We start from the raw sequence: 12,459 nt of genomic DNA, 5'->3' as shown, positions 1-12,459 counted from the left end.
GTAGGTGTAAAACAGACAGAAGTGGGGTGTAACTGATACAAGTAGCAACATACCTACATGGAAAGAAAGTCCAAAGGCTGCTAAGCTGTGGAAAACAGTGGAAAAGTAATGAGAGAAAATAATAAAATGAACAAAACCAGAAAGAGTTGATGTGACGAGGCTTTTCTGTGTCTTTTTGTTCCTTCATGCTCCTTTAATTGATGTCTTTATCTGTACTTGGTTATGTGCCATCCAGAGCATGGTTGCAAGCACAGCTGATAGCCTGATTGTCCAAAGAGAGCAAGCTTTCTTTATAGCAGACAATTGAGGCTAAATTTCTCAAGGAAGCAGTAAGTCAATTCCTAACAGATTGCGAGGTCTGTTTTCCTGAGGTGGTTGCCAGATTGTATCCTTTGCCTTCTCTACTTCTCTAAGTACTGTCACAGGAAAACAATGTCTCAACATTAAGCAAAGGAGTTCCCAGTTTTAGCTTGTCTTATTTTTAACAGTATTTTACATGATGGTCATTTTTGCAACATAGTCTCTTGACCTCAGTGGAATAAACACTTTGGAATTATGGGGTAATTAATAGGAATATGGCACATACCTGTGTGTTATGTGCAGAGTGAATGTTGCTGCATTAAGTTTGAGATTTTTAGCAATCTCACCACTGAACAGGTATAAATAAATGTTAGAGATAAATTAAAAAAAAAACCAAAAACAACAACAAACAAAAACAATCCAAAACAAACATAAAACCACTTAAATCATCCAAAATATATGTATTGAAGGAATCTGGGTTACTTTTCCTCCTGTAGTGAATCAGTCATGGCATTCATATCTTTACATGCCTTACAGGGGAGTCTTGCAAAGATGACAGGTAAAGAGTTGGATTTTTTTATTCTAGTATCCCTGTAATAACAGTAAGATGAGGTAGTGATCTTAGGCAAAACCTAGCACAGGGAGAAGGACAAAAAAAGATCAAGTTTGTTCAGGGACTCCGGTAAGTAGTTTCTTTGAGTCTGAGGAATAATTAGCAAGTCCTTTTTTCTGTTTGCACTGAATATTGGGAGAACGCTCCCAATACATACAGAACAGAATACAAACAGAAATCATCAGAGGTTTATATTTTTGAGCAAGAAACTGTGAGAGTAAATGGGTGGGGAAACATCACTCTGTTACACAGGGCTAAGGTTATATACCAGAACCTCACAAAGCATTCTGATTTCTGAAAGAGCCTTTGCAAAGATAGTCTCAAGGTGTTAGGAAACTCAGGTATGTTCTTTCCGGCAAATCATTCCTTATCTACTTTCCAGTTCATACAAAGAATTTTGATCCAGGTAGCACAGTACCCCCTGCAACTGCTCTTTTGGCTTTTCCGTATGATATTTGGCATGGTAATGTGCCTGTTAATTCTTTTTTTTTTTTGTAATTTTTCCAATATCTGCTTGATACAGATTTATTTGTAGTCTCTTGAATCCTCTTAAAATACATTTAAAAATGAAACTGCCTTCAACAGTAGTTTACCATGTAAAATTTGACTTTTTCATATTTGAATTTATTTAGAACTCCAGGGGTAATGCTATCAAATTATGAGCACCCCAAAATGTCAATTTTCTTGTTTCTTTATAAAAATTGATTGTCTGAGACAGATCCTCAAGCTGTCTCTATCACAGAGGAAAAGCTCCTGCATGTAAACTTTCCCATTGTTCTCTGTAGTAAACATCAATGTAGAGAAGGCTTAAGATTTAAAAGGAAAACACCAGGAATATCAGGCTACAAAACAAAATATACCATCCTTAACGTGTTTTGGGTGTTTTCTGTTCTTGATGTCTCTGGAAAAGTATGGATTCCTTCAGCAAGATGCTCCTCAGTGTTCTATGTACAGCTCTAAAAGTTTTCATGATGCTTGTGTTCTGCCCTTTTAGATGTTATCTTTTACTTTAACTATCTTTTAATAGTGACTTCATAGTTAGGTCACTCCCTTAGCTGAAATTAGCAGTGAATTTTTTATGGCAAAAGGTGTAAGGTTTTCTTTCGCTTCACGAGAATGTTGGATTTGAGTACATTGGTACCCCGTTAGTGTTCTTCAGAAGCTACATTTCGAAGTAGGTTCTGCAGACTAAATAAAGATGTGTTTTTCCTTTTGTGACTTCTTTGGCCAGATGCTCCAAGAAGTAATTGCTTATGATAGCTAAAGGATTAATCTCAGCATGGCTTCCTTTCTTGACTCTCATCCTACCTACAAAATAACTGTCATCTCATAATTACTTTCTTTGGGATTATTGGAGTTCTGTTACTGTCCAGTGTATATTGGCAGGAGAGCACTAGTGCTTTTGTGGTTTCGTACAAGTTGCCATTCATTGACTGTCATTCAGTGGTTGTCATTTGTGCTTTGGCTCCAAGCTTGCTATAATGCATAGCCTGTATCCATATGATCCCTTCCGGTACCCCTATGTTGTACTCAGCTATTGCATTGATCCTTGGCTATCTTCATACTGAATTTGGGAGGTTGCTGTTGGTTTTTAAAAGCAGACATTTCACTTCACTTATCTTTTTGGTTTTTAAGACTTTCAGAATTTACATTTGTCTGCTTGCATTATCTTTAAATTTTGCTTAGAATTTCTTGTTGAAGTATTTTTTTTACTTAGTTTTCTATCTGATTATTATGCACTCCTACCCTTTTTGGGAAAAAGTGTTTGATTTAATCCCAGGTGGATGAGTCATCCTGTGCTGTCTCTTGCACATCTGTTGGCCTTCCCAGTCTGCGCTGTAGTCTCTTAGAGTTCATGCATAACGTGACATTTTCGTGTAATTGCTTTTCAGAGCCAAAATGCATTTGTTTAGTGTAGGGTTTTTCTTGCCATTACAGTAGTTTAATTTTAGAACTATTTGGGTGGATATATTGTTCAGAGGCAATTTAATTTCAGGTTTGAGTAAAGGTATGCAATGTTGCTGTCTTGGTAAGCTGACAGTCTAACCAACTGAAAACTCAGCTTCTGAGTTCCCTTAACATCTCTTTAACAGCCACGATTGTTGGGGGCTTTGAGAATCCTTTGAGAATCTCATCTCTTTTGTCTGTTTTCAATCCTCACACAGTCCAGTTCTAATTGCTGACCTTCACAAACAAGCACAAAAATCAGGGTAAAGGGATTGCTGCCTTAACACCAGAGATGTGCTGGGGGAAAGAAGCAGTACAGGCAAAGGGAGACGAGTTCTAGAAATGAAGTCAAAATTACTTCATCTCTGGATTGATATTTGGACCAGGTGTCAGTGCTGTAAGTGTCTTGCTGTTTCTTTTGCTGGCCTTTTTTTTGTATAAAGCATACATAATAATTCAGGATGTTTACTTACACCATGTTAGAGGGGTATGAATTGAGTTTTTGATAACATAGTCATACTATTGACTATGAAACCTGTTTCTGGAGGGCAGGTTGAGCTTGTCAGATTTTAGCTACATTAAATCAGTTTGAGCTGAAACTGCAAATCTTAAGGGAAAATACTAGCAAAATACTGCTTTTGTAACTTATTTATTGAGAGACCCTTTGTTTATTGAACTGGACATCTTTTCTGGCAGCTAGGATTTGAACCCCTACATAGAATATTTAACACCGTAAGTATTTGGAGTTACAAGTTTTGAATTACTGCTTTATATCTGTTTCATAAAATAAACCATTGAACATCTAGAAAAATCTTTGTGTTTAAACAGAAATTGATTCCTTCCTTTCATGTTCTTCCTCTGTCTTTCCTTCCTGAATAATTCTTTGATTTCTGTAATCTCTAGTAGCAGGCCTCAGCAATCTTTTTTTTTTTTTTTTTTTTTTTTTTTTTTAGCAAAAAACACCTCATTCTATTTCTACTGTAAATGGAAATGTGTTCACAGCACTTGAATTCTTCCTGTAGGAATGCGAAAGTAGTCTAAGCAGGATTTTCAGCAATCACAAATATATTGGAAAGGAGTAATTATCTTAGTGATTGATGTACTTGAGTTTTTTTAGGCTCTCAGTATGTTCAGAAATATTCTATAAATAACCAACATAGTAATCGAGCAGGCTGGGTTGAACCTGTGCTCCTTGTGTGTAGAGAAATCTTAAAACTGGAATCTTGACAATACACTAGCAGTGGCCTTGTGAATTTATAATTCTCTGAAGTGAATGGCTGTTCTTATGGGAATAATGTGCTCTGAGCATTTCTGTTTTTTTTTTTCTTTTTTTTCCCAAATCTTTGATCCATTTCTTCTTAGGGATGTTACAGATTACTGCTAAAACTTTAAATTTGGGGTAGCAGTCTTGAGTTGTATTTTCTTGAAAGTATGAACATATCAGAATTACCTTTCCTTGAGCAAACTAACCCTATGCACAGAAGGAACAACATAATTGGTCCAATTGAACATACAGAAGGCAACTTGGTATAGGATCTGGATTATTTGAAACTGTCCCTCTAGTTTAGTTTCATAATCATTGGTTCATAAAACTGTGGGGTTTGTTAATATAAGATTTTCTTTACATGCATGTTAATTACTATGTCCGGGTTGCAATGTTGAAGCAAAGGCCTCACTTTTTACTTCCTGTTACTTCCCTTATGCAGACTGGCCAATTTGATCTTACAGTCTGGGTAGATAGTCCTCTCCCTGATTAATATTTACTGTATGAGAAAGATAAAAGTAAATGTTCTGAATTTTTATTTTTAAACATATTAAAAATATTTTCTTTCCTAATGAAGTAGGAAGTAAGACCAAATAAAACACTTGTATTCTGTCTTAATCCTAGCATTTTTATATACCTCCTTGTTTTTAAATTAAAGATTTTCAATAATAGGGTTGACCCCTTTGACAGTAAGTAGCATATTTGAAGTAAATGCTGTTGAGATTATTTTTTAGTTACTGTTTTCGTAATTTTTTGTACTTTTTGATCATTTATAGCAATGAAGTTCCCTGCCAAGCGGATTACAAACTACACTTACTGCAATTTCAGTAAAAAGCTTTTACTGAACCTTCTTTTAATTGACTAACGCTTAAATTAAAGTAACTTTATAGCAAGACTAATATGGTACTTTAAGTTATTTTTGACAGCTAAAAGCTCTGAGTAAAATTTTGGAAATCGTTAATTCTTTGTAAAAGTAGTTTTGTATTTGAGCTCTAGGTGGCAGAATTGTTCTATGTTCCTGAAATTCACAATAGTGGTGAATTTAATTGTGAAGTTGAAAAGATAAAGGTGTCCCAGGTTAATAGCAATTAGTGCTTTCAAATGGAACAAGTGTGTGGTTTTAGAAGGCCTGTGCACAAGTGACATGGTATAGATTTCAATTCCCAAACTCTACTTCAAGGTATATTAGCTTACTCAGTAGAACTGGGAAGACAGTTGTATTGCTGCTAGACACTCAATGTGATCTGAGTATAGCTCTTGAAGGAAGAATGGACCAGACCATGCAAGTTGTTTTCATAGTGAGCAATATTGAATCTCGCTTTGGGACTAGGTACCTCAAATTTGTCAGAAAACCTCTGGGGTAACAGAGCTGTGTTACCTGAAGGAAATTTAGGTTAGCTGTAAAGTAACATCACACTTGTGCACTTCTTCAATGACTTAAAAATAAAATAATAAACAAAAAACACCCATCTGCATTTCTGTATGGTGCATGTATATATAAGAAGTAACTTCAGGTTATGTACAAAGTATTTTTTTTAAAGCAGATTTTATGCTGTGTTCTATTTTCAGGACATTAGTGCTGCTCTTTCATACTTCTGAGTTAGTGTTTATTCTATTTTAAATTAGATGCTTTATATGTCTTTCACATAAAATACTCTTACTATAAAAATCTAGTGGGGGAAAAAATAGAACAAGTGAGGAATTAAACTTGTCACTGGAAACAGTCCACAAATAGGGCTAATAACTATGTTTTATTTCAGTGCAGTAGACTGTAGTAGTACTTAAACTTTTTGACTGGTGGAGTATTATTTGTTTCCCAGAGCAGATTTTGTGATAAGGGGTGTCTGACTTTTTTAATTTTCCATGGCAGTTAGTGACAAATCAAGTTTTAATAATGCTTTTTTATATATGCCCTCGTTGGACAGTTTAAAAAAATTTGTCATATACTCTGCTCCAGTTTGTTAGCTATATCAATTGTGATAATTTCTTACATTGGTACTGTCCTGAAAGCATAACGAAAATGATCTATTTATACTTAGGTGGTTCTTTTACAACTTGTTTGTTCTGTTTATACCTCCTGTATGAAACATACTGTTGTATGAGTTACTGCATGATGGACATTGCAGGCCAAAAGTGTACGGAAAATAGTTTGAGAAGTGCCATAAGCCCTCTGCAAGCATGCCTGTCAGTGCAGTTGAGCATCTTGTCCTTTTTAGTCAACGGAAGCAAAGGAATGAAAACAGGAGAGGGACGTGTACACCTGGTTCAGAAAGGAGGCATTATTTCATGACAATTCCATCATCTGTGGTCGTATTTCCATCTGTGGTCTTTACGAGGAGTTTCTGCCTTAGGAGAATAAAGATGTTGGGTCAGAAACGATGGAAACTTTTTATGGTCTGAATGAGCACAGTGCAGAAAATATCAGTACTTCGTGCAGCTGTTCTACCTGTATTTGCATGCATGCAGCTGTCTCTGAATATCAATCTTGTATGTATTCAACCTTTGATTCTGAGGGCAGTGTAGCGTACAACACGAAATACAATGCTCTAAGACTATCTTCAATTCAGAATAACAAGGAGGAGAGAATCAGCTTCAGTGGTTGTGAACAGTTTGTGTGGAAGATGCTTAGAGTTTAAGACATAGGAGTGTGCCTTAAATGACACTGGATTTAGGTGTGTGATTTAAATTTACATGTGTAAAACTTTCTTTTAATTTTACAGTTAATCGGTTTATGTACCACACAAACTGTTTAACTTCTCCTGTACTTTTATAAGAACACCTGAATACTGTTGGCACAATCATGCCGCACAGCACATAAGAATTACTAAAAATCTGTGATGAGAATATGCATCGTGCCTTGGTTTGTCGTTGGCTGCAAAGGACTTAGCAGCATGTCTGAGCATATCAAGCAAATGTGTAAAGAAGCGTGGAAGGGGCTTGATTCTTCCTTCTGTCTGTTGTAAATTTGGATGATGTTTATAGTATTCTACAGCTCCTGATCATCCTGGGATGCAGGTCCAACAGGAAATCCTTATCTCAAATAAGAATTTGAGTTTATAGGGTTGTTTCTAGGATTTTCTTTCTTTGCTTTGAAATGCCAGTATGCAAAATCTGATAAAAACTGATACAGCTGATTTATGGGGATGTTTTGAAGCCATGTTCTCTAAGTGTTTCTAGTTCTGCATGTCAGATTTCTGCAAGAGATACTTTTTTATGAGATGAAATCTGTTCTTTCTTGATGATTGGTATTAGAAATTATTATTTTTAAAATACTTTCTAAAAATCATTAGTATTATTTTTTATTTTTTTAAAGTAATATTTTTTGCTAATCTGATAAATAGCAGTTAAAGCTGTTCTTGTGACTAGAGTTCTTTGTCAATGAGCTTTAGGGTTAAAGATAGTTACAGAAATTAAATACAGGTTACAGGATAAATGTTGCAGGCTTTTATTTTTTTTTAAAGAACAAACTGTATTATATTTATATGAAAGCAGTTTTATTACAGGAGGAGTTCTGCTAGTGATGTAACTTGGTGCTCTTCCCCATCAGAGCAGGCTGATCGTATTTGTTCTGGTATTTCTCCTAAAACAGCCTGGTGTTAAATTAACACCAGTGATAGTAACTTGACTTGCTGTGTGTTAGTCACTGTGTTGGCAAGGGATAGAGCATCTGCTGCTGTAAATCTTGAGAATTTATATACGATTGAAGGTTTTCCTGAAGAACATGTGTGACTCTTGCTGTGATATGATGATCAACAGTGTTTATCTGACCATAGCTGCTGTCCTTGATTGTCTGTTGGTTCCCAATGCCTTCTCGTCCAATCTACACCTAGTGCGTGCATGAGTCCTCTTTGTAGAAGCATGAGGGAGGATGGGAGGAGAAATCTATTACTATAGAGATTTATTTAAGAAAATAACAGAAACCAGGTTTGATAGCTGCTGAAACATTCTTCCTCTCTTTTTCTTCCTAAGTGTGGTAGAATACTATTAGGTGTAGACATGGCTGGAATTAATAAAGAGCTTTCATTGAAGTAGCAACACTTTAGGCAGATAAAAACAAGAATTGATGAACTTGTCCTTTTATACTGAAGTCTTCCTTAAGCATTGTTTTAAAAGAATGTTCAAATTTCTCTAAGAGCTAGTACAAAGAGAGACGGATTTTTTTTTTGTTTTGTTTCCTGGTCTGTCCCCCAGATAGGAAGTTTTTGGTAAGAAAACTGTTGCATTTGGTATTAAGTTTAACTAAATCTAGGGTCGAAGCTAAGGGCTGTTTATTTTCTGGATCTCTAAAGGGATAAACAATGAAAACTTAGTGGTCTTTCCTCTCTGCAGGGCTTTGCAAATCAGTTGGAACCTGCAATGGACTCTGTGCTCGATCATTTTCTGTCACAACAATGTAATCCCACATCCCCAAACAAGCCAATAAACAGCAAGATGATGATTGTAGTTTGAGCATTTGTTAAAGCACTGCTGGTTTTTTCCCCTTTCGAACTGATATTACTTGTGTCCTTGGGGGACCTGCATTTTCATGCTGTCAGAGAAAACATCAGCAAGAACGCTTTGTAATTCTATGCTTATTAACGAGTTCTTTTCAGCAGACTGGAGAATATTGTGTGTGTTTTTTTTTTTTTTTAACCTGAAGGAAATTAAAATTTGGTCCAGGACATGGAATTTTAGTTTATTAAAAACTGAGATACTAAAATGCCTTTGAAAAAAAATCATTATTTGAAATTTAATTCCACTTTTACAAGTACGTTAACTGTAGGTTTTATGAATGAGATAAGATTGTGAAAGTTGGCTGTAGCTTCCCTATGACTGCAAGACTTGGCTTCTACATGGACAATCACTCTAAGTTCCTTCTCTTGTTATTTAATTAGTTCATCCTTCTGAGTTTCAGAAGACTCAGGAGCTTGTCTTTCCAAGAGGCAATATGTGATGAAATGCAGCAAGGACAAGAATTGTGATTATTATGCTGCCCAGTCCAGAGTCTGGGGGAAGTCTCTGAATTTCGAGTTAAAAAATATAGTTGCACTTTCTTTCCAAAGAACAGATTTTGAGTATCCACATATAATTGATATGCACATGGCTCGCAGCTCTTTGAAGTGTTTTTCCATTTTTTGACAGAAAGAGTGTTGCGTGAGTTCTTTCAGTCTTTGTGAAAAGAACTTCTTTGTGTGTGCAAGGAATGGCTTTGCCTTCATAAGTGGTTTCTGGGGGTATTCCAGTTCCAGCCCTTCTGGCTTGGAGCAAGTTGACAACGTGCTGACTGGCTGAGGTCAAGTGAGTGAGCCTAGAGAAGCTTTGAATTAGAGCTCTCCCTAAATTATTTCTACAAAGTTCACCCCAGACATGATTGCTTTATAATTTTTGCATTTGGTTCGTAATGCCAGTGGTCTTCATTAACAACATTTCAGCGTTAGCTTACAATGCTGTGGAAGACTCAGCATATGAATTCTTGATACTATTCCAAGCTATTAACAAGTCACTTTCATTAATTGATAAAAGGTTTCTTTTACTGATGATCCATTACTAAAATAGCCAGTAATGAAAGATGTGTCCATATCTCAAACTTAAAATGCGTATTAACTGGTCATGTAATAAGCGTCTGCCTTTCCAAAGGTTAATTAGCACTTTTTGTTTGGAGTAAAACAATCCTATTAATACTAGCTGGAGGAGCGTGCTTAAAAACATTAATTGATATAACTCATGCCCCAATGACTTGTTTTTCTGTAAAGCACAGGTTAATGGAATGGTTTCTTCCATGTGTATTAGTATCACTTGAAACATTTTGTCATCGAGGTTCACAGGTATTCAATATGTTTTTCAGAACTTTGCCAAAAATATTTTTGCAATTCTTCAATCAGTAAAAGCCAGAGAAGAAGGCCGAGCACCTGAGCAAAGACCTGCACCAAACACAGCACCAACGGTAAGAGCAGCACCTTGAGCATGAAGGTTTTCACTCTGAAAATGCGAGTACACTGTCTTGTAGTTATTAAACATGAAGTTTGTATTAGTTTAGTTTCAGTGAATGAGTAACTTTCAAGCATAACTTCACAGATATTCTTTGCCTTAAATTACATTTACTGGTATTTAAAGAGTTGAATATTTTAGTTTAATTTGTTCAATATGTTCTTGTTACTTACCGATGAAAGTGTTAGTGCCAGCTTCGGTATGTATCAAACACCAGAGACATTCTGCATCTATTTGGAAGAAATGCATTACTTGAGACTGCTGCCATTTCAAACAATTTTTTTTGCTGGTGGGTTTTTTGACAGATAGGGTAGCAAATGTTTAAGAATCTGGAACATGACTCACTGGTGGGAACAGCTTGAACCAGCTTTCTTTTGCCTGTAATAAATCAGGAAGACAGACTTATAGCTTTATTGTTTAAGCTGTCTGGGTATTAGACTGGATTTGTTCTGTGTGTTTACTATCGGTCTCTATTAAACATAATATATTCTTGAACTCGGTGACAGTCTACTATAAAAACTGTTTAATTTTACTTGGGTTTATTCTTGCTACCACTGCATTTAACAAAGAACTAAATTTAAGTAGCAAGGTGAGGTTCAACTTTCAAATATTTGCTTTGTTGAATTTTATAAATTGTCCATAGGACTCTTCAAACATACCATGCAGAATGGTATCAGCCACAGAAAAAATGAATTGGTATATAGTGGTGTGTTATAGGTGCCTTAAAAACACACACACACAAATAAAAAACATGAAACCAAACCTCTCCTTCCCCTTTTATTTACAGAATGCTTTTTTCACCGAATCTGGTTTTATTCTGGCAGATTAACAGATTTCTAGCTTAATCAAGCTGGCAAGAAACATTGTGTGTCTGGTGGAAGCCTTAACCATGAGTTGTCAGTTGACAATTTTTTTTCTGAATCTTGAGATATTACAGGAACTCAGTGATTTTTAGAAAACTTGAAGATTTTACCTAATGCAGTTTGCTATTACTACTTCAGTTTTGCCTCTGGTTGTTGTTGTTCCTTTCAGTATATACTTCCAAACTTCCTGTTAGGTTGCAAGTGGATGTTGAAACTAGACATAGCAGTATTCAAATACATTGAAAATCCTACAAAAGTAAACTAATTTTATTGTCTTAAACAGTTTCGTATAATGCTTTGTGAACTTCACAAATCAGCAGATATTTTCAGGATGTCTAAAAAAAAAAAACTTTATTTAACCTGTTTCAGGATCCCACTTTGCGAAATAAGCAACCTATTCCAGCTGCCTACAACAGATACGATCAGGAAAGATTCAAAGGCAAAGAGGGTAAGTTGATTGTAATCCTTCTTAAAAATAATAATTAAAATATATAAAAGGGAAATGAAATCAATGAGTTGTAAAGTTAGGGTTGTAGGTTTTTCTGTGCTGTTGCTTGCAAACCTAAGCAAAGACCAAAAAAGCTATTGCTGTGCCTAAAGATAGCTTTTGTCCAGTGGTAATACTGGGTAACCAAGTCTAAAAATATTATCTCTTGGCAATGCTTTCTATCATTTAGGAAGCAAACTGAAAGCTTAGAGACAGAACTTGCTGAAAAAAATTGTCTGGGGAAGCACGTGCAATTAATAAATGTAAAACAAAACACTAGATCTGCAAATACGAATGTTACAGGAATCAAATGAAATAAGTTACCCCTCCTCATACAAACACAGTTACTTCAGAAGTTGCTTTCAGTAATCGTGTTACTACCTTGTGTCTCTAATGAAAAAAACGACAACAGCAGTGCAAAATATTAGCTTCCTTCTAGAGAGAAGATGGAAATAATCTACAATATTTAAGAATTTTCATTCATTTTAAACCAGGGTGGAAGCTTGAAATTGAGTAATGATTAGTCTTTCTAAATCAGAATTTTTGTCCCCCTTGCTTTTTTTCATCTTAGGTTCTGGTTCTAGTACTGTTGTCTTGCTCTGTTTCGGTTTTGCAAATAGTGTTCGTTGTGGTTGGATGTTTTCTTGTTTCGTACAGATTGGCAAGGCAAATTCTTCTACACTTCTGTATTGTCTCTTCATTCTTGTTATCAAATAAAATCATTCTTTTCCTTAATGAAGCTTCTTATGCATGATGTTTAGGGCGTTCTTTTCTGGCTGCAATAGCTTATGTGCTGTTAAATGCTACTGTAAATACTAGATGAGCAGTTCAGCTTGCATCTTGCAGAGTGTTTTGCTTTGTCAAAGTTAATACCACTTTTTCTGTTTGGGGAAAGTGAATAACAAACATCAGAGAACTTGCATGGTATTCCATGTACGTGCTGTACTGTAGCTGATTGTGTTCAGTTTTGTGTTGAAATGGGAAAGAATGAAAAAACCCTCCCCTGAATACATCTACT

The 12,459-nt window shown here is 35.6% G+C and overlaps 1 protein-coding gene across 1 annotated transcript in view; it reads left to right on the top strand.

The window, feature by feature from the left end:
• CDC73 (cell division cycle 73) overlaps window positions 1–12,459 on the top strand; it is a 100,438-nt gene that overhangs the window by 10,482 nt on the left and 77,497 nt on the right. Inside the window, exons 8-9 of the mRNA XM_027463262.3 lie at window positions 9,949–10,047; window positions 11,324–11,402. Of these exons, the coding sequence (XP_027319063.1) occupies window positions 9,949–10,047; window positions 11,324–11,402 (178 nt within the window). The remainder of the gene's footprint in view (window positions 1–9,948; window positions 10,048–11,323; window positions 11,403–12,459) is intronic.

Source organism: Anas platyrhynchos, chromosome 8, assembly GCF_047663525.1.
Source record: "Anas platyrhynchos isolate ZD024472 breed Pekin duck chromosome 8, IASCAAS_PekinDuck_T2T, whole genome shotgun sequence".
Lineage (NCBI taxonomy): Eukaryota > Metazoa > Chordata > Aves > Anseriformes > Anatidae > Anas > Anas platyrhynchos.
Note: the sequence above shows the minus strand (reverse complement) of the source record. Positions and strands in the feature narration are given on the sequence as shown.